This window comes from Colletotrichum navitas, assembly GCF_030913465.1.
Source record: "Colletotrichum navitas strain CBS 125086 chromosome Unknown LY79scaffold_49, whole genome shotgun sequence".
NCBI classification, from domain to species: domain Eukaryota; kingdom Fungi; phylum Ascomycota; class Sordariomycetes; order Glomerellales; family Glomerellaceae; genus Colletotrichum; species Colletotrichum navitas.
The window spans coordinates 190,102-207,434 of NW_026850595.1; the positions used below are offsets into that span (position 1 = coordinate 190,102).

The following is a 17,333-nucleotide window of genomic DNA, read 5'->3' on the forward strand; positions in this document are numbered from 1 at the left end:
CGTCCAGCCGCCATGGTGAGACTCCTTTTTCACATGCTGTTTCCCCATTTCTAGTCTACTGTCACGGGCAGGGCGTCTTTTTCTATCTTGACATGAGACTCTCTCAGCTCAAAGGGCTCAGTTCTAGGATATACTAATTTTCCCCTCCCATCTGACTCTCATCAAGACTTTCTTCCCCAGCAGCGGCTGATTCCGACCACTCGTTATTGAGCACCGTGAGACGTGCACGGGCCATAATCTGACCACTTTTGGTTTGTTCCTCGCGACATTTTGACAAGGCAGACTGGTACCCCCGTAACTATTATTGTCTGCGTGCAGTGGATGGATATAATGGTGGACGGTGTCCGAGTCCATCCGGGTCGGGAGCCCAAAGACAGGCTGCCTAAGAAGGGTTGTCGGAAGAGATCAGGACCACAGCGATGATGGACGAGGACGACGCCGATTACGAACGGGCCACCCGAGGCATAGATGAGGTCGACGTCTTGGATTCACGAGGCGATCTACATTTGCAAGTCGGTGGGGACGTGGAAAAACAGCCAAAAACATACCTCGTGTGCTCAAAGTCCCTCGCCCGGGTGTCGACGGTCTTTGAAAAGATGCTGTATGGCGGCTTTGCTGAGTCGAGGCCCACGGACACCGCGTACAGGCGCTGGACGGTCGAGCTTCCAGACGATCGCCTGGAACCGACGGAGCTGCTGCTCCACATCGCTCACGGCCGCTTCGACAGGGTCCCCGAGCAGCTCGAGCTCACCCGGCTGTACCAGTTCCTTGTCGTCATCGACAAATACGACGCGGCCGGGGCCACGCGACCGTGGGCGCGAGGGTGGCTCGAGTTCGTCCAGGAGGCCACGCTGAACCCGCTGCTGTTGGGGGTCGCCTACGAGTTGGGCCATCTGCCGACGTTCGAAATCATGATGCGCAAGATTTCCGACGAGTGCCTCGTCGACGACGATGGGGACCTCGTCTTCGGGTTCGCCGGCGACAATAGAGAGGCGTACTCATACAAGCTCCGCAACATTGAGTATCTGGTCCCGCCGGGTCTACTAGGTACGTCGTGTCCCCGCCCTTATAGCAGACCAATGCCATGGTTAGTACCATTTCCATCTGACGGCAAAGGGTGTGTGCAGAGGACACGGCGTCGACGCGCATGAAGCTCCTCACGACGATGCTGGAACCCTACGCAAGCCTCTACGCGACGCTCAAACACGGCGACCGCTGCCAGTCATCGCCGCAGGACCCCACGTCCGGCCGGCGCTGCGACAGTATCCTCCTCGGCTCGCTCATCAGGTCCTTCGCGGCGCAGGGGATCGACCTCGCGGCCCCGGACCCCGCGGCGGCTTACCGCGGCAGCGCCGCCACCCTGCAGGCCATCCTGCCGCGGCTTGAGCTATACACGTCGCAACACCCCGGCGTGCTCATGACCCTGCCGTCGTCACCGCTGCCGTCGCCGTTCGGGCAGCCCCCACTCCCGCACTTCGAATTCGCCCCAGCCGCGTGCGAGCAAGAACTGGAGGCGGCCTTGCGGGACGGCCTCGAGAGGTCGCTGGTGCTAAAGGGCCAGGTGATCTTCTCGCAGCCCAGGCACGGCGAGTATCTATGGAAGCAGGCGTCCAAGACGGGGTTGACCAAGTAGCATTGCCTTTCAACGCTGTACCGGTCAATGAGTGTTGTTCCAGGGAGCAATGTGAGACGGACTTGCAGTTTCGGCGAAGGAGCAGTCGAGCTTCGATAAGACTGCTTCGGATACCATGCAGTATGTCGATGGTAGAGCATCACGCGGGTTCACAGTCAACCGCATTGGAAAGACGCATTTTTGGGCTCCAATTTCCAACACTTAACGCGTTCTTGCTTGTCCCGGCGATAGACATGATGATATGCTACGAAGTGGAAGAATATCTCTTGGCCACTTACTGACACCCGGCCACTCTTCATCTGCTGGCGCTCCAATGGGTCGATCATTCCTGCCTCATTTGAATTTTTCTCAAACCGCTCCTTCCCAAAGTTCACTCCGCCCACCTCACCTCACCCTCTTCCTCAAAGGCAATTACCAATTTTCACTCGACTTCTCACCCTCACTCTCATCCTTACTCTCACTTCACCCTCACCCTCATCCTCACCCCGTCCTTGAAACAAGCTCATTCGCATGCTTTCACTCACACGCATTCAGTCTCTCACCTTGTTCCATACAAACCCCTTCTCATAATCTATTCTTCGAACATCTTGGCATAATGTACTTCAAATCGGAGTCTCCCCAGAACGAGCACGTCATAAAGGACGCCGTCGCAGTCACGACAGCTCAAGATCCAACCTCGACGTCGGAACCAGACTCAAAGAAACGAAAGCTCGAAAGACCCGACCCAGAGCCCGTCGTCAGACTCGACGAAAATGGAGACTTGCTCCTCTGCGTCGGCGCCGCTCGCGTCGGCCAGGCTTCCACTTACCTCGTCTGCTCGAATGCCCTTTACCGTTCGTCTTCGGTGATGAAACAGATCATCTTTGGCCAGCTTGACAAGCCCCGCTGTCTTCAAGTTGGCCTGGAAAACCGGGTCATTCACCTCCCAGACGATCAACCGGCCCCTATGCGGCTCATGCTGGAGATCATACACGGAGACTTCCAAAAGGTGCCCCAGAAGATGGAGCTTCAAACCCTACATGCTCTCGTCATTATCATGGACAAGTACGACGCTATATCTCTTGCTCGCCCGTGGGTCAAGGAGTGGCTGGCCAGCGTCAGGAGTAGCGGAGACTACGCCAGGTTGCTCTCTATCGCGTGGGCGCTTGGTGATATGGGATTGTTCAGCACCATGACCTCTCGCCTCATTGAAACATCCACTATCAGCCGTGAGGGCGGCGACCTGCTCACAAAATCGAATATACCAGCAAATACAATTTTATGCGGAAACACAGACCTCGAGGCCCATCAAGACCTCCTCGCTGAGGCAACCGCGCCCTTGATCCCAACAAGCGTGATCGGTGAGTTCAACGATACATTTTGCCATGTTCCGGTCGTGCTGGATCTATTGTACTGACACGGTGGGTTCCAGAGAGAATCGCAATCAAGAGAGCACACTGGATCTTGGCAACAGTCATGCCTTATAGCAGGATGTATGACGAGCTGAAAAGAGGCAATTGCGAGTGCCGCTTCGCGTCCCGTCACTTCCGCAAGACCATGTCGCCCCGTTGCAGAGCGCTCGCTCTCGGCTCCCTCGTCCAGGGGTTCCTCGACATGGAGATCAACATCACGACCGCGCACCCGACCTGTGCGTACAAGGGCAGCCTCGCGTCGCTGATAGGCCGGATCGGCAAACTCGAGATTCTCACGGACCGTAACTGCGATACGTACAACCATGACGAGTGTGCGCGGATGCAGGAGGCTGTGAAGCACAAGCGCATCGCCAGCACGCCGATGACGCCGCTGACGTACGTCGAGCCCGACTACAGAACGTACATCAGATCCCAGGCAAAGAAGACTGGACTTCCTGGCTAGAGGAGCGAGAGAATGAGAGGTGTTTTATGGAGGAGCGGAAGCCGGGCGGACTGGGCAGAATAATCCCCCCCCTTCTTTTGCTATTTTAGATAAGTCATTGCTTTCACGGATAACAGTACGAGCTTTCTGGGCGCGAAGATGACGTCGGGGAAGGATCTGCAGAGACGGCTTCTCTGCATACGAAAGCAAACGGAGCGATTGTATACCGCGTTGCCTTAGTTCTAGCATTCATGATAGCCACAAGCCACAGCCTTCTATGCGAATTGATTTTCGGTATTGGTACTCTAACTCAACTAATCGTCTCCGAGATGGCAGGGTTCCTCACAAGGGTTTACTAGGTTCATTGATGCATCCATGATTGACATGACCGGTAAATGGGAGATGAGATAATTGTATTGCCATCCCCTGGGAACCAGAGTCAAGGCCGATGAGAGCATGTCTGCTCCATAGGGGGGGGGTCCTATTCACAATCGTTTAGCGTGTGGTCTTGAGAAAATTGGGCCGGATCTTCAGCTGGTTTTCATGGTAGAAGTATTATAGCTCATGGATCGTATCCAATCACCGTTTCCGAGCATTGAAGCATATGATTGACAGCCGCGAATGGGCGTAAGCTCCTACTACGTTCCTTATGAGGTCGATGTCTCTCCCACTGCGTCTCGGAACCGCTATCCTCGTCGTTGTCATCGCCGGTGCGCTTTGCAATGTAGGCTTCCTCTTCAAGGTCAGATTCATGGCGTCGCATGTCAAAGGGATATCATCGAGATCCTCGTCGACTGTCTTGTCGTAGGTAGAGGGCGGTCCACTCTGTTGGTACCTCAGAGGAATGTTCGCCCTCATTGTGTCACAGAAGATGTTCCCTGTGTATGCCTGCGAGGGACAGACTACAGTCGTCTGCCTCCACGTGAGGGACCCTGTGATGAGTGAGGAGGACTAGTGGTTTATAGACGAAATGATTGTTCATCTGGAGTTGCTCTCTTCTCTGGCGTATTGTCTCCTGTCTGGCGTCCTCCCAGATTTGCTTGTTCTTTTTGAACTCTGTAGGGGTTTTCGACTTTGGACACTCGTTCCCAATGTGTCCCCAGCTTCCATACTCGAGTAGTTGAAGCACCATCGCATATCGTTGCTGATGGCTGGCGCTTTGTCTCCTTGCTAAACGTTTATGGCTGGCTCGAAGCCTGCCCAAGATAGAATTTCTCATTTTCCACCGGGGAAAGTTCCCTTAACCAGTGGCACCGTTCCAGGTACGTTGGGAAGATGTACAGCCAGTCTTAAAGAATGCGCTACGCTGTCAAACGTAGACTATTTACCTTGATACTGGTGCTCAGGTTCCGAAGTGAAGACATGGAGCGCCTGTCTGCGACCCACACTTCACATATGTGATCCGAGAACAGCCGGCCGAGTCCGTTTCTTTCCCGTCTGCGCTTCGTTCCCGGACCGGTTGCGTCGTCGTTGCAAATGACGGCAATCACAAGAGACACAACATCAATAGAGGAAGAAGCAGCAGACAACAACAGTGGTGGCTTCGTGCTCTCTCGTGGGGATTGGGGCCAAGGACAGAAAGAGAGCCGCAGCATCAAGAGTGATATCCGTAGACACACAGCGTTATTGTCTTGCAAAGAGACGGCAATGAGACATTTCTCTAAGCCATACAACTCTGCACCAAATCAGCCACCTCCCCCTACGCCCATCGATTGTTGCGATGTTCAGTGGATCACAGACAAGCAAGCATCTTTTGAAATCCATCACAGCCCGAGACGGCCAAGTTGGGCTTGTTTCTCTTTTGACGTGCCGGTAAAAGAAACAAGCTCAATTGTGGGATCCATGGCGGCGCCTTTGGAGGCTACGAAGTGACCGGGAATCAAAATCCCCGATGTTCAAATCAACCACAACGTTATTGACCAATACATTTCGTTACGAAGTCCGGCAAAAGGGTTCGGCGTGTAGCACGCCATCGACCGAGACGATGGTGAATCAATTGCGTGAGCGGCACGCAATGTGACGTGAGCCACTAAGGCCGCGCGCACAGTAGCATCGGCTCCATCAAATATGCCTGTTCCTTGCCTCGTCCTCCTCCACCACAACGGCGGCCGTAGATCCAAAGGGATGGGCTGAGAGACGCGCGAGACTAACTACCTATGACGGGGAGTGGCGGAGAGAGTCTTTGGAAGACAGGAAGAAGGGGGGACGCGGTGGGATAGGGAAAGCAGCTCGAGCGCAAAGGTTCATGGAGTCAACTCAAGCTTTGGGGGTTTGAAACTAGAGCCAAAGCCAAGGTAAGCGGGCTCGAAGGACTGCGATGAAGTTGGCTTAAACAACTGCCTGCGTGGCAGACACACACACACACACACACACACACACTATCCGACTGGCACACGTCCTCGGGACACCTCCATCGGGGTCGACCATGCCGGATGAAGCGGCCTGTCGTCATTCCGCTGTGGATCGTCCTTCGGTTTGTCACCGAGGATGGGGAAGGGAGGGAACGGAACCCCCTTTTTCTGCCTATCGACGTCCTGGGACTCCTCATCACGCCTTTCTGACGGCGACGTCTCCATCTCCGTGAGCTGCTTGGGCCAAAGAACCTGGCAGCGCGGGCCAGCGCGCAGGAATAGTCGGGGCCCCATGTTGGAAGAGCTTTACCAGGAAAGACTCCTTATATAGAATGCCGTGCCGGCAAAAGAGGTTTGCTAGACTGGCCCCTCTCTCGTCGTGTTAGACTGCCGCCCACTCACCCCCTCGTACGTGATTTTCTCGCTCGCCCGCGGAAAGATTGAAGCAGGAGATATGTCTTCCCAGCAGCCGGGAACCAAGGCCTCGCCGGCGGAGTCCGTCACCTCGTCGTCCGACCACGGCGTGCCGGACTCGAAAACGCCCGTGGTCGTCGACGACGACGACGACAAGCGGCGCCCCGTCGACGTGGCGCCGCCGACAGCTGCCGCGCTCGCGACGCAGGAGACGCAGCGCATGGAGGCGGCGCTCGGAGACGCGATCCTGCGCTTCTTCCGGGTCCGAAAGGGTCCCAAGGCCGACGTCTACGACCTCGATGCGGTACGTCGTTTCCGCCCTGCGAATACTCTTGGGGAAAAAAGGAAGACAGAAAAAAAATAAAAAAGCTGACCTTGGCTTCCTTTAAAGATCGCCACGCAACCCAGCATCTGGGACTCGGAAAACGTCGAGGAATACAAGAGTCTCTACATCCACCCGCAGTGGGAGAACTGGTCCGCCTTCGACCCCAGTTTCCGCTGGACGTGGAGGGAGGAGCGCGCGGTGCGACGCAAGGTCGACTGGAAAATCATGGTAAAGAAGATGCCTCCGATGTGAAAAGAAAGAAAGAACCAAACCAGGGGGGGCTTTGCGCTGACTACGTTGTTGTGCTCTAGGTTTGGGCCTGTATCATGTTTGCGGCTCTCAACATTGACAGGAACAACATTTCCAACGCCGTGTCGGACAACATGCTCGACGATCTCGGCTTGACGCGGGGCGACTACGTGAGTTTCTACGACTTGTGCTACCAGGGGGGGAACTGTTCAGGATCTGACGCACATGAACCAAAAAAGAACATCGGTCAAACCATCTCGCGAGTCGGTTTCCTCGTCGCGGAGCTTCCGTCCCAGCTGATCTCCAAGCGGTTCGTTTTACCACCCCCTCCCCTTTTACCGAACGCCAAGAAAGGCTTCGGCTGATTTGTGTGCGTCTCTGCGTTTGCGCGTGTAGCATCGGCCCTGATCTGTGGATTCCGATCCAGATCTGCCTCTTCTCCATCATCTCTGGCGCCCAGTTCTTCCTCGAGGGCCGGGCCTCATTCCTTGCGACGAGATACTTGATGTGAGTTGACCAGAAAAGATAGGAGTGATTTTGGGGAGAGGATTTCCAGCTCACAAACCGGTCCGAATTAGCGCGTCGTTCCAAGGCGGCTTCATCCCGTAAGTCTTGGGCCCCCTTTTCTTGATAATCCCATCACAAAGCTTCTGACTAACCCCCCTTGGCAGCGACACGATCCTCTATCTCAGCTACTGGTACACCGGTACATCGGTAAATATATCCCCAATGTGCAGTTTCTTTGGCATTTCTCAAACGGCTTTGTTGATCGTCTTTGCAGCTTCCGATCCGCCTCGCCTGGTTCTGGATGTCGTCGCAGCTGGGTACGTCGTCTCCCGCAAACCGTCGCCACACCCCTCCAGGCTTCTTGTTACTGACGTGAGCCCTCCCAGTCGATATCGGAGTCGGTTTCGCCGCTGTTGGACTTGTATCAATGCGTGGTATCCTAGGCTACGAGGGATGGCGGTGGTTGTTCCTCGTCGAGTTGAGTCTCTTGCTTCCGGTGCTATTGAAGACCATTTGCTAACCATGTTTTAAGGGGGGGCTTTACTTGTAAGATCAGCAAAGTGCCTACGCAAGTCCCCAAAAACTGACGTTTTTTTCTTGTTTTAGTCACCATTGGATTGGCCTCGTTTTTCCTCATGCCTCAGTGCCCGGCCAAGACGAAGAGCTGGTGGAGGCCCAAGGGCTACTTCACCGAGAAGGAGGAGAAGATCATTGTCAACTCTGGTGAGTTCTTTCTAACCCTCCTAGACCCCATGAACGAGCCCAGCGTGTTTGTCAATTCTGACTCGACAACAAAACACTCAGTGATCCGCGATGACCCCCAGAAGGGAGGCATGTACAACCGGCAAGGCCTCTCCGTCAGGCAGATCTGGGAGTGCTCCAAGGACTACGACATGTGGCCGCTCTACGCCCTCGGCCTGCTGTTCGGCCTGCCCAAGTACCCCGTCAACCAGTACCTGACGCTCTCGCTGCGCGACCTCAAGTTCAACGTCATCCAGACCAACCTGCTGTCGATCCCCAACATCATCGGCTCCAGCGTCACGATGCTGCTCATCACCGCCGCCAGCGAGCTGCTGAACAACCGCAGCTTCGTCGCCATGGCCGAGGACGCCTGGCTGCTGCCCTGCTTCGTGGCCCTGATAGCGCTGGCGGACCCGATCAGCCCCTGGGCGTACTTTGCGATCGCCACGGTCCTCCTTTCGTTTCCGTAGTACGTTACAGTCTGGAACGGGAAATCCAGAAGAAGAAGAAAGAGAGCTGACGAGGGACACAGCACGCACCCGATCCAAGTTGCGTGGACTAGCAGAAACGCTGGTTCTGTGCAAAACAGGACAGTTTCCGCCTCGTAAGTTCGCATGGTTCTTCGTGGGGTCCCCTGAAGTATCTGACCAATACAAACCAGACTTTACAACATGTTTGTTCAAGTCAGTGGCATGATCGGCGCCAACAGTAAGTGCATGGCCTCCTCTAGCTTCACGGAACGGAGAATGCTGACTTTGAAAGTCTATCAACCGGACGACGCACCAAGATACTTCAAAGCCAACAAGGGCCTGCTGGTCATCTGCATCTGGATGTGTGTAAGTAGCGTCCCTTTCCTACATGCGCTTAAAGCGGGCAGCGGAGCTCACGTCATTTTCAGTTCGTGCAATACCCCTTCACGTATTTCTACTACCGGTGGAGGAACAACTCCAAGGCCAAGCAGTGGGATGCCATGACGCCTGAACAGCAACACGAATACCGGGCCAGCACCACCGACAAAGGAAACAAGAGGTAAGGCTTGCCCTTTGTCCCCTTTCGGACAGATTGATTTCTAATTTCTCCTACTTGGCAGGCTTGACTTCCGCTTCGCAACCTAAGTTTTTTTGGTGATGAGGAACGAGGTATAGATACATCATAGACTATGTTGTTTATAGGTCCGTGGTCTGGGCTTGTCTGAGAGAAAGCATTGCAGATGTCAACTTTGCGGTATTACTTGTATAGAAATCTTTCAAAAGAGCTTTACTATGGCCGAACCACCGCAGTGTTGCCACAATAACTGCACCCGAGTCGATATCGAACACACAAACGCATTACACGTTGTTTATTTAGCGGTGAGAGACTCGTTAGTTTGCGTGTGTAATGTTTTCTCCTCTTTGGCTCCAGGACGGGGGTGTTCTACGACTTGGCGTCGCCGAACTTCACAGTCTCTTCGGCTTCCTCTGGGCGACTACAATGGTAGCCCTTACCACCTTTGATTTAGCGAACCAGTCAAAGAGCTTGCCGGCAACTTTGAACTTTGCCATCGAGATTCCGAATGGCCGCAGTGCTTCTTCCTGGGCCTTGATGTGGTCGACGAGACCGGAAAAGACGTCATCTGTGACGTCCCGGAAACTAACGTGTCCCTCGTCGTACCCGGCCTCGCCCAGCTGCTTCTTATACTCGGCCTCTGTGATAAACGCACCCATGGGGCAACCCATTGCGAGGCCGAGGAGCTTGACGAGCAGTTTCTGCCGAACCGACGCCGTGTTGCTCAGGAGCAAATCAAACGCCATGAACGAAGCGTCGAACTCTTGGGCGGCATACTCGAGTATCCGCCTCCTGTCGGGGAAGAAGTGGTAGAGGCTGTCCAGGGCGAGCACCCAGCGCGCCTGGTCTCCGGGGCGCCCGTCCGTCAGGGACGTCGTGGCCGACTTGACGCCGGGGCCCCACGTGTCCGGCCTCGCGGCGTCGCCCTGGAAGACTTGTATGGACTCATCAGGGCTCCCGGGTTTTTGAAACGTGCGGAATGGTTTTCCGAGGGCAATGCGGAACTGCGACGGGTTCAAGGTGAGCCCCACGTAGCGGTACTCGTCCCAGCTACTCTGGCGGACGAGGCGAGCAAGTTCCAGCGATTGGTCGCCGCAGCCGATTCCCAGGTCGAGGATGGCCAATCTGCGTGTCGCATGCTCGGCCCTCAAGACGCCTGCTTCAGCGAGCACTTCGTGCAAAAGAGCACGGCAGGCCTGCTGGAAGTCCCGGATGCGCTGACCATCGTCACCGGTCCTATACGAGGGGGGGGGCGTATCAGAGATTAGGCGTAAGGAGGCGGTGCACAAGAGCGTCCTGAGTACAATGGGCGGCAATAAAACGTACCAATAGCCCATGTTCATCCACATTGTGGTAAACGGCACCTTGACGTTGAGCTTCCAGTGGTCGTTGTCGTACACGCCATTCTGCAAGAACTTGAGAGTAACCAGAACGACTATGGAGAGAATGGCCAGTGAGCTGCCAAAAAGACCAAGCAAGAGGCCCCTCCAGAACTCTGGATAAGAATTGAATGAGTTTATCATGGTGTGGGTGAGATAGTTGTGAGTTCGAGCCAAAGGCGGAAGAAGGATCTCACTCAAAAGTACTTGAGTCGAAGGATGAGAGAGAGAACGATGAGAGAGAATGAGATGAGAGAGAATGAGATGAGAGAGAATGAGATGAGAGAGAATGAGATGAGAGAGAATGAGATGAGAATGAGATGAGAACACCTGTCACGTGTCATGTCAGGCCCACTCACTCGGGGTTCGGATAGCCGATATATCTCTCGCTCACTTCATCCATATGTAGGACGTCCATTTCAACTTCATTTCATTATATTCTGACCCCATTCTGTAGCATTGATTGGCACAAGAGAGCATCTACCCAGCTCTCGCTACGCCAGCCCGCCATGGGACCTTGACGCCAAAATCATCGGCGATTCTCATCGCCGAGACCAAACACCCCTCGAGGAGAACCATGCCATCCCAGCACCAGGCCCCCGTCAACCAGACATTATCTTGCCCATTCACCCAGGTCGCTGCCACCTCGGCGGCCGGGTCCGTCTTCTTGTCCGGGCCGCCGGACTCGCCCATGATCCTCCGTACGATCGCCCTGCTCTCGGCCGTCCTCAGGGTCCTCGTGAACCTGGCCGTCCGCAGCACCCTCTTCGCGTCGGCCTGCGGGTCCAACGGACAGGTGCTTACCACCGTTCCTCCCGGCATCGTGTGTAGCGCCTCCGTCCGCCCTCCTTCTGCGGCGAAGTCGGTACGCAGACAGATCACCTGCGGCGGGATGGCGGTCCCGCGGTGATGCGAGCAGGCCTTTGGGTGTCTGCTCTCGTCGTCGACCAGGCTAAGGGCGTGGTCCGGCGCCGAATGCGCCGGTCGTAGGACCGAGCTCTTCACACGGATCGTGGGTATCCGCTCGAGCGTCTTCCTCAGGGGAGCGAAGATCTTGCCGGCGACATCCGGCGACACGGCGAGGATGACCCGGTCAAACACGTCTTCCTGGATAGGCTCGACACCACTCGTTGTCCGCTGCCAGTGTATCCTCACCCTCCCGTCAGTCGTCGGCGCCACTTGCGCAACGCAAGCGCCCAGCCGAACGTCCCTCATCTCCCTCGCCAACCTCCCTTCCACCTGATGGACGCCGCCGCAGACCGTGTAGTGCTGCTGGCCTTGCGATAGCTTCTTGTAGTTCACGACGTCGCTGGCGGGGAACGCCAGGAGCTCGTCGTGTGAGCAGGTCGACACGGCGCTGAGGAGAGGAAGCAGGTAATGCGTCACGTAGCGACGCGGCAGCCAGACCCTCCGCAGGTACTCGTCGAGCGTCTCCGCCTCGTCGGACCCCTTGGTCACGGGATGCACCAGGAAACACGCGAGGGTGAACCAGAACTGGCAGACAACCAGGTACAGGATCTCGATGAGGTGCGCCAGCACCCCGCGGTTCCCCGGCCAAGGGGGGATCTGGTGCAGGTTCGACGCGTGCACAAAGTACTCCCCCGTTGCTCCGCCTGCGACGCGCGAGCTGTCGCCTTGCGTCCTTGCGGCGGTGCCGGCGGCGGCGCCATCCGGCTTGCGAGTCGGCAGCGCCTTGGCGAAGGAGAACAGGAAGCGTATGGGATGGTACGGAATACCCAGGTGGTCATACATGCGCATTACGTTTGCGTAGTATCCTCCCGCGAGCGCGCGCATGGGCAGATCGACCCGTTCGACATGGCCGGACCTCTCGTCTCGGATGGCGACCGACGCCGAGTCGAAGGATAGACTCTCGGCCTGCGTCAAGTCAGCACTGCGAGAAACTTCTGGCGGACCGATTTCCGGAACCCTCTGACCTGTTCGAGAAGAGTCACCGCATACCGTCGCTGCTCGTCGTTCTGTAAGAGATATGCAGCAGTGAGGCCTGCCAAGCCGGTTCCGACGACGGCCACCCGGACGGGAGCCTCAGGAGCCATATCGCGGCGATGAAAACCTACAGCTCGAAAGTTTTGACGATTCCCGGGCCCATGCTACTTCGGGCTGCTTTGATTCGTCTTTTGTTCCCTCCCCCCCTTTTCGTTTTCGTGGGTTCTAATCCACTAAGGTAGCTCACAGTGTTTTTTGGAAAGTCGCCGGGTCGGTAAGGGTAAGACGTCAAGCTCGCGAAGCGTAAAAATAACCGCGGGATGGGCTCGGGATAGTCTTGGTTCTGAGGTTGTGACCGTTGACTCGGCACGCGCCACGCCCTCCCCTTTAACATCCGGAGACGCGATTTCATTTATGCACAGCAACTTTATCGTCTCTCTCCTTGAGCCCCTGGGGAAAAAAAATGTGGAAAAAGTGGATATCTACCGAGGTCTTGGCCGCGTCGTGGACTCATCACCCCCTGTCACCGTCGCACAGCTTAGTCGCGCTCAGACGATGGCAACACTATGTAGGTAGGGGGGAAGCATCGCACACAAGGGTAGGCATCGTCAACTACGGTGCTGATCCTAGGCGGCCCCCCGCAGGGTCGCACATACATAGTACACGGCCGTAAAAACACAGGGAAAGTATCATGTAGGCATCGGCAACGAAAGAGCCTGGCCGCTGTGAGGCGAGCGGCGATGCCAGTGCTGTAGAACGGACGAAACGAGCAACCAGCCAAGAGGTAAGCAAAGCCAAGGCCAGGCTGACTGGAAGTGCCTGCCCATGCTTGTTTGACTGCAATGCAAACCTACACGCCTTGCAGGCGAAAGACTCTGTCCAACCAAAAGAGCTATACTAAGGAAGGGTGGGTGGTGGTTATAGCGACCAAGAACACTGCCTTGAAAGCAGCCGACTAGATAGTAGATACACGCCATACTACAAAACCAATTGTGACTTGTTGACGGGAAGGGCAGAAACAACTTCGATTGGGCAAAGCTAGTCAAGTTGGTTAACCAACCGATTGCAGCGCATCTAGTTTGTCGAGGGTTACGGCGATAGCAACGCGTGTAGGACAATCATGTCCCCTCTCTTTCGACGGATCCCAGCTCGTCGGACAGAATATTGCACCGACTCGTCGAACCCGACGCTCGGGTTGGCCGAAACTTTGCCCGCCCTGCCCCCCCCCCCCCCGCACACAGAAGAACTACCGGTATATCCCCTGCCCAACTCAAATCACTTTAGTTCTCGCCCTGCCTGAAGAGGCGCAGCATTTTCATAGTGAACGTATTCGTTTGGCAGACGTGACACATCAGAGAGCAAACCTTTGGCCGGCTGCTCGCCGAGCGATGATGACGGCGACGACGGCGGTAAAGACGGGTTCCCTTTCCAAACGCCTCCGTCCGCCGGCCCGTCTTGACGGGGGGCTACACGGCCCCCGGCCGCTGGTCTCATGGTGAAAAGGAAACGGCAACATCCGCCGCTAGCAACGTCCGCTAGCAACGTGTTTCTTGTGTGCACCGCGGGTCAGGCCCGGCTTCGCGAACCGTGGCGCGATCGCGTGCTTCGAACCATTCTTACCGCCGTTAGCCACCAGAATCACTTATTCCGCTTCTTCGAAACGGCTCGTGCACCCAAAAGGAAAAGTTATGGAGGTTTCGGGCAACAGCTGTCAGTGGGCGGGGACGTCAGCACTCGGACAGTCGATGGCCAGGGATCCGGGGAGGGCACGGTAGTCGTTGCAGATACCCGCGTTTTGCGCTGACGGGAGTGTAGTATTGCTTGCGGCTCAAGCTGAGCCACGTGGGATGGCCGTCTGGTTGGAAACGTCCATGAAGCCTATGCTAACGCTGTCGATCCGTTGACAGATCAGAAAAGGACGCATCCACTCATTGTGTGTGTGTGTGTTTATGGCATATAGGAGCTGCGCACCGAGGAAGGCGGCACGATTCCATGCACAATTAACGCATATGATGAAGGATGAAGATTTGTATCTGTATTGCTATATGGTGTATATGTGACGTGGTATATAATTCGACGGCAATAGAATCCAGTCAAGTAGGTATCATTCTCGCTCGTGTCCAATGCTCGTATGTCCAGCACACGCATATATGTGCGAAGTGAAAAATATGTCATGAACCATGCATCGTTGCCCGTATCCTCACAAAGCAGATCGCCTCTCTCTTTCTCTCTCTCTCTCTATTTCTCTCTCAAATCTCAAGTGCCCGGAGCTTACCACAGAGCCGCGACGGTGACAAAAATGGTGCCCCATAGGAGCAGTCCGGCCGGCGAAAGAGAGCCGGCAAAGTTTCCCTCGCCCTTCTGGCCGGCCTCGAAGCCGCGCTCCTCTCCGCCGAGGTACAGGGCACCGAGGTTCGTCAGGCCGCCGTGGTCGTCGAACAGGGCCACGGAGTCGCCGGTCCACGCGTTGGCCTCGTCCTCGCGGAAGGCGCCGAACCACGCGTACGCCTTGACGTAGTCGAGGCCGTCCAGGTACGCCAGGCTCTCGTTCATCATGGCGAGCGTCGCGCCGGCGCTCTGCTGGGGCAGCGCCATCTCCGTGATCCAGAACCCGAGGTCGGGCGAGACGTCGTCGTAGAAGGCGCGCAGCGCGCCGACGTGGTTCTTGAGCCCCGCGGCGTCACCGTACCAGTGCACGGCGACGAAGTCGGTCGGGCAGCCGGCGTCGTCCATGTCGTAGCACGACTCGTTGAACTTGCGGAGCCACTCGATGCCCTGCGGCGAGCCGGTGACGACGGGGTGGCTGATGTTCCAGCGGCGCGGCTCGGCGTCGCGGAGCGGGACAAGGTGTTCCAGGTACGCCTTGGCGGCGTCCTCCGGGTCGATGCTGCTGCCGCCAGACGACTTGGTGCCGTCAGGCTCATTAAAGGTCAGGAGGTGCGTCGAAGACCCCGGAAGCTGGTTGAGGCGGGACGTCAGGCCCGAGTCCTCGGCGTCTTTCACCCCGTGCACGAGGGGCACGAAGGCGACTGAGCTGTTGAGCCCCTGGGCCGGCCATGTCGACCAGGTGTAATACCAGTTGATGAGAGACTTTTCGGAGGTGAGCAGCCGGGCGTCGGCCTCGTGGTCGTCGCCTTGGTACGCCAGCCCGCGCTTCGACGGCACGTCGGACTGTGCGAGGGCTGTTGCGGGGTGGAGAGTGAGAACTGCTAGCGAAGCTAGCAGCACGCTATTCGTTCGTCTCATGGTTGCCGCAGCTAGGGGACGGTTTCTCTCTTTGCCAAACGTGAGATTGAGTGGTTGTGCATATAGGATGATCCTTGTGTGATTTGCGCTGCTGGAAACTGGTTCGGATGCAACCGGTGGGAGGTGCCGTCTCTGCAGATATAAACCAGATGGCAACCTTTCCAGAACTTGCAGAAAGCCATAGGCACAGGTTTGCAAGACACGTTGTTGACGTCCATCATGAGCCGAATCAAGAATGGTCGTAAGCTGACGGGCTCTTCGCCCATCTCGGCCATTGACCTCATTCCAGGCCATCGCGCCCTTGGCGGAGGGGCAAGAAGTGCATGACGTCACAGTCATTTGGTTCCTTTTTGGGCGCTTAAGTCCTTGGTTGGCGATGTGCTGGCCAAGGACAACCCCATGCAAGCCACACCGCAATAGTCATTATCTTCGACATGGGGGCAGCACCGAGGCCGGGGACCCAGTCTGACTCGCTCGTCATTGTTCTCGGGCTTTTGAACATGTGTCTTGCTGCGAGTGGTTTCGCCTTGTTCGTCAACTTGCAAGCCGGACTCATGAGTTTTCAAGCCACATCCCATAGTAACGTTCCAGCAGTAAGACAATAGAGACGTCGGTTTCCTCAACGGCAATCAAGAGAGGCAATCACCATATCGTTAATCGTTTTTCCCACTAGCTCAAGCAAGCCACCACTAGCCGTTGATTGTGAGGTTACAGAAACACCAATCTTAGACAGGCGACAAACTTGAGCATTATCACCCTCGAGCGGTACGATGCCGACTTTCGAACACAAAAAGTAACGAACGTGGTCCAATAGAAGAGTAAATCAAAATTCAAGGCATCTAGTTCATGTTTCAAGAAGTCATAAGGCGATCGGATCTCAAGAATTGGGCTCCGGTCAACCTACATTTCTTCGTACCTATATTACTGGAGTCAGGTGCGAAACGTATTGGCCTTTCTGACCTGTAAAGTTTATGCTTGGCAGGATTTCCCAAAAGAAAGTGTCCAAGTACATAGTTCATCGCCAATGCTTAACAAATATCCTCTGATACATGGTAAATCTTACCAATCTCAATATAGTATGAAGCACACGATCACGCAGAGCAACTGCTGCATCAGATCAAACATCATGTTATCGAGAGGTCCATTTTGAATTGTAAGCGGATCGAATGCTTACTGTGCTACTCCTCCACGGCGCTGCGTTCAAACAAATCCGTCCGATTTTCCACAACCACTGGATATCGGTTTGTGTATCGGGTTTCTCTCCAATTCCGTGTACGATTCAGCTATCCGATTTGGGTGCAGTTGGGAGACCCTGACAAAGCGAGAACCGGATATCACCTCGTTCTATCTCTCTGACTTCGGGCGTAGATAATCGAGTTCGCGCGACGACAAATTTTGGCATCGCAGATAAATCTAGTAGACCCTTGAGACCAGAATAGAAATTGGTATAACCTTGCTGAGTTAGCCTAGATTGGAATTGGAATCCCCGTGAAGCTCAAGTAACAGACTGTACCAGGTGGCTCTCTAGTATCGCTGGATCAAAGCAGCAGTGTGGAAACTACAAACTACGCATAACGTAACTATCTGAGGTCTCTTGAAAGATTAACAATAGTGGCATGCTTATTCTAATCGTCCAAGTTGTTGTCATGGGGCCCTACGAGACTTTA

At 55.5% G+C, this 17,333-nt stretch overlaps 6 protein-coding genes across 6 annotated transcripts; 3 read left to right on the top strand and 3 right to left on the bottom strand.

Annotated features, from left to right (window-relative positions):
- Positions 1-419: 419 nt before the first annotated feature.
- On the top strand, positions 420-1,633 carry LY79DRAFT_591828 (uncharacterized protein; the record flags this gene model as incomplete). Its single annotated transcript, XM_060561336.1, has 2 exons — positions 420-1,047; positions 1,128-1,633. 2 exons carry the CDS (start codon positions 420-422, stop codon positions 1,631-1,633), a joined length of 1,134 nt encoding a protein of 377 aa, XP_060412028.1.
- Positions 1,634-2,228: 595 nt separating this feature from the next.
- Positions 2,229-3,487, top strand: LY79DRAFT_519632 (uncharacterized protein; the record flags this gene model as incomplete). The annotated part of the gene is made up of 2 exons (XM_060555159.1): positions 2,229-2,973; positions 3,045-3,487. 2 exons carry the CDS (start codon positions 2,229-2,231, stop codon positions 3,485-3,487), a joined length of 1,188 nt encoding a protein of 395 aa, XP_060412029.1.
- A 2,656-nt stretch (positions 3,488-6,143) lies between these two features.
- Positions 6,144-9,288, top strand: LY79DRAFT_281149 (major facilitator superfamily transporter). Its single transcript, XM_060552115.1, has 15 exons — positions 6,144-6,535; positions 6,623-6,784; positions 6,868-6,975; positions 7,045-7,115; positions 7,202-7,312; positions 7,384-7,410; positions 7,477-7,519; positions 7,587-7,629; positions 7,699-7,789; positions 7,845-7,858; positions 7,919-8,522; positions 8,586-8,657; positions 8,715-8,761; positions 8,816-8,889; positions 8,952-9,288. Exons 1-15 carry the CDS (start codon positions 6,272-6,274, stop codon positions 9,084-9,086), a joined length of 1,866 nt encoding a protein of 621 aa, XP_060412030.1. The 5' UTR covers positions 6,144-6,271; the 3' UTR covers positions 9,087-9,288.
- A 201-nt stretch (positions 9,289-9,489) lies between these two features.
- On the bottom strand, positions 9,490-10,620 carry LY79DRAFT_519756 (uncharacterized protein; the record flags this gene model as incomplete). The annotated part of the gene is made up of 2 exons (XM_060555171.1): positions 9,490-10,333; positions 10,424-10,620. The coding sequence occupies 2 exons, from the start codon at positions 10,618-10,620 to the stop codon at positions 9,490-9,492; spliced, it is 1,041 nt and encodes a 346-aa protein (XP_060412031.1).
- Positions 10,621-10,888: 268 nt separating this feature from the next.
- Positions 10,889-12,706, bottom strand: LY79DRAFT_281213 (uncharacterized protein). The gene is made up of 2 exons (XM_060552116.1): positions 12,411-12,706; positions 10,889-12,351 (listed from the first exon to the last, which is right to left on the bottom strand). Exons 1-2 carry the CDS (start codon positions 12,528-12,530, stop codon positions 10,957-10,959), a joined length of 1,515 nt encoding a protein of 504 aa, XP_060412032.1. The 5' UTR covers positions 12,531-12,706; the 3' UTR covers positions 10,889-10,956.
- Positions 12,707-14,440: 1,734 nt separating this feature from the next.
- Positions 14,441-15,672, bottom strand: LY79DRAFT_559957 (glycosyl hydrolase catalytic core-domain-containing protein). Its single transcript, XM_060558297.1, has one exon. The coding sequence runs from the start codon at positions 15,664-15,666 to the stop codon at positions 14,692-14,694; it is 975 nt and encodes a 324-aa protein (XP_060412033.1). The 5' UTR covers positions 15,667-15,672; the 3' UTR covers positions 14,441-14,691.
- Positions 15,673-17,333: the final 1,661 nt, after the last annotated feature.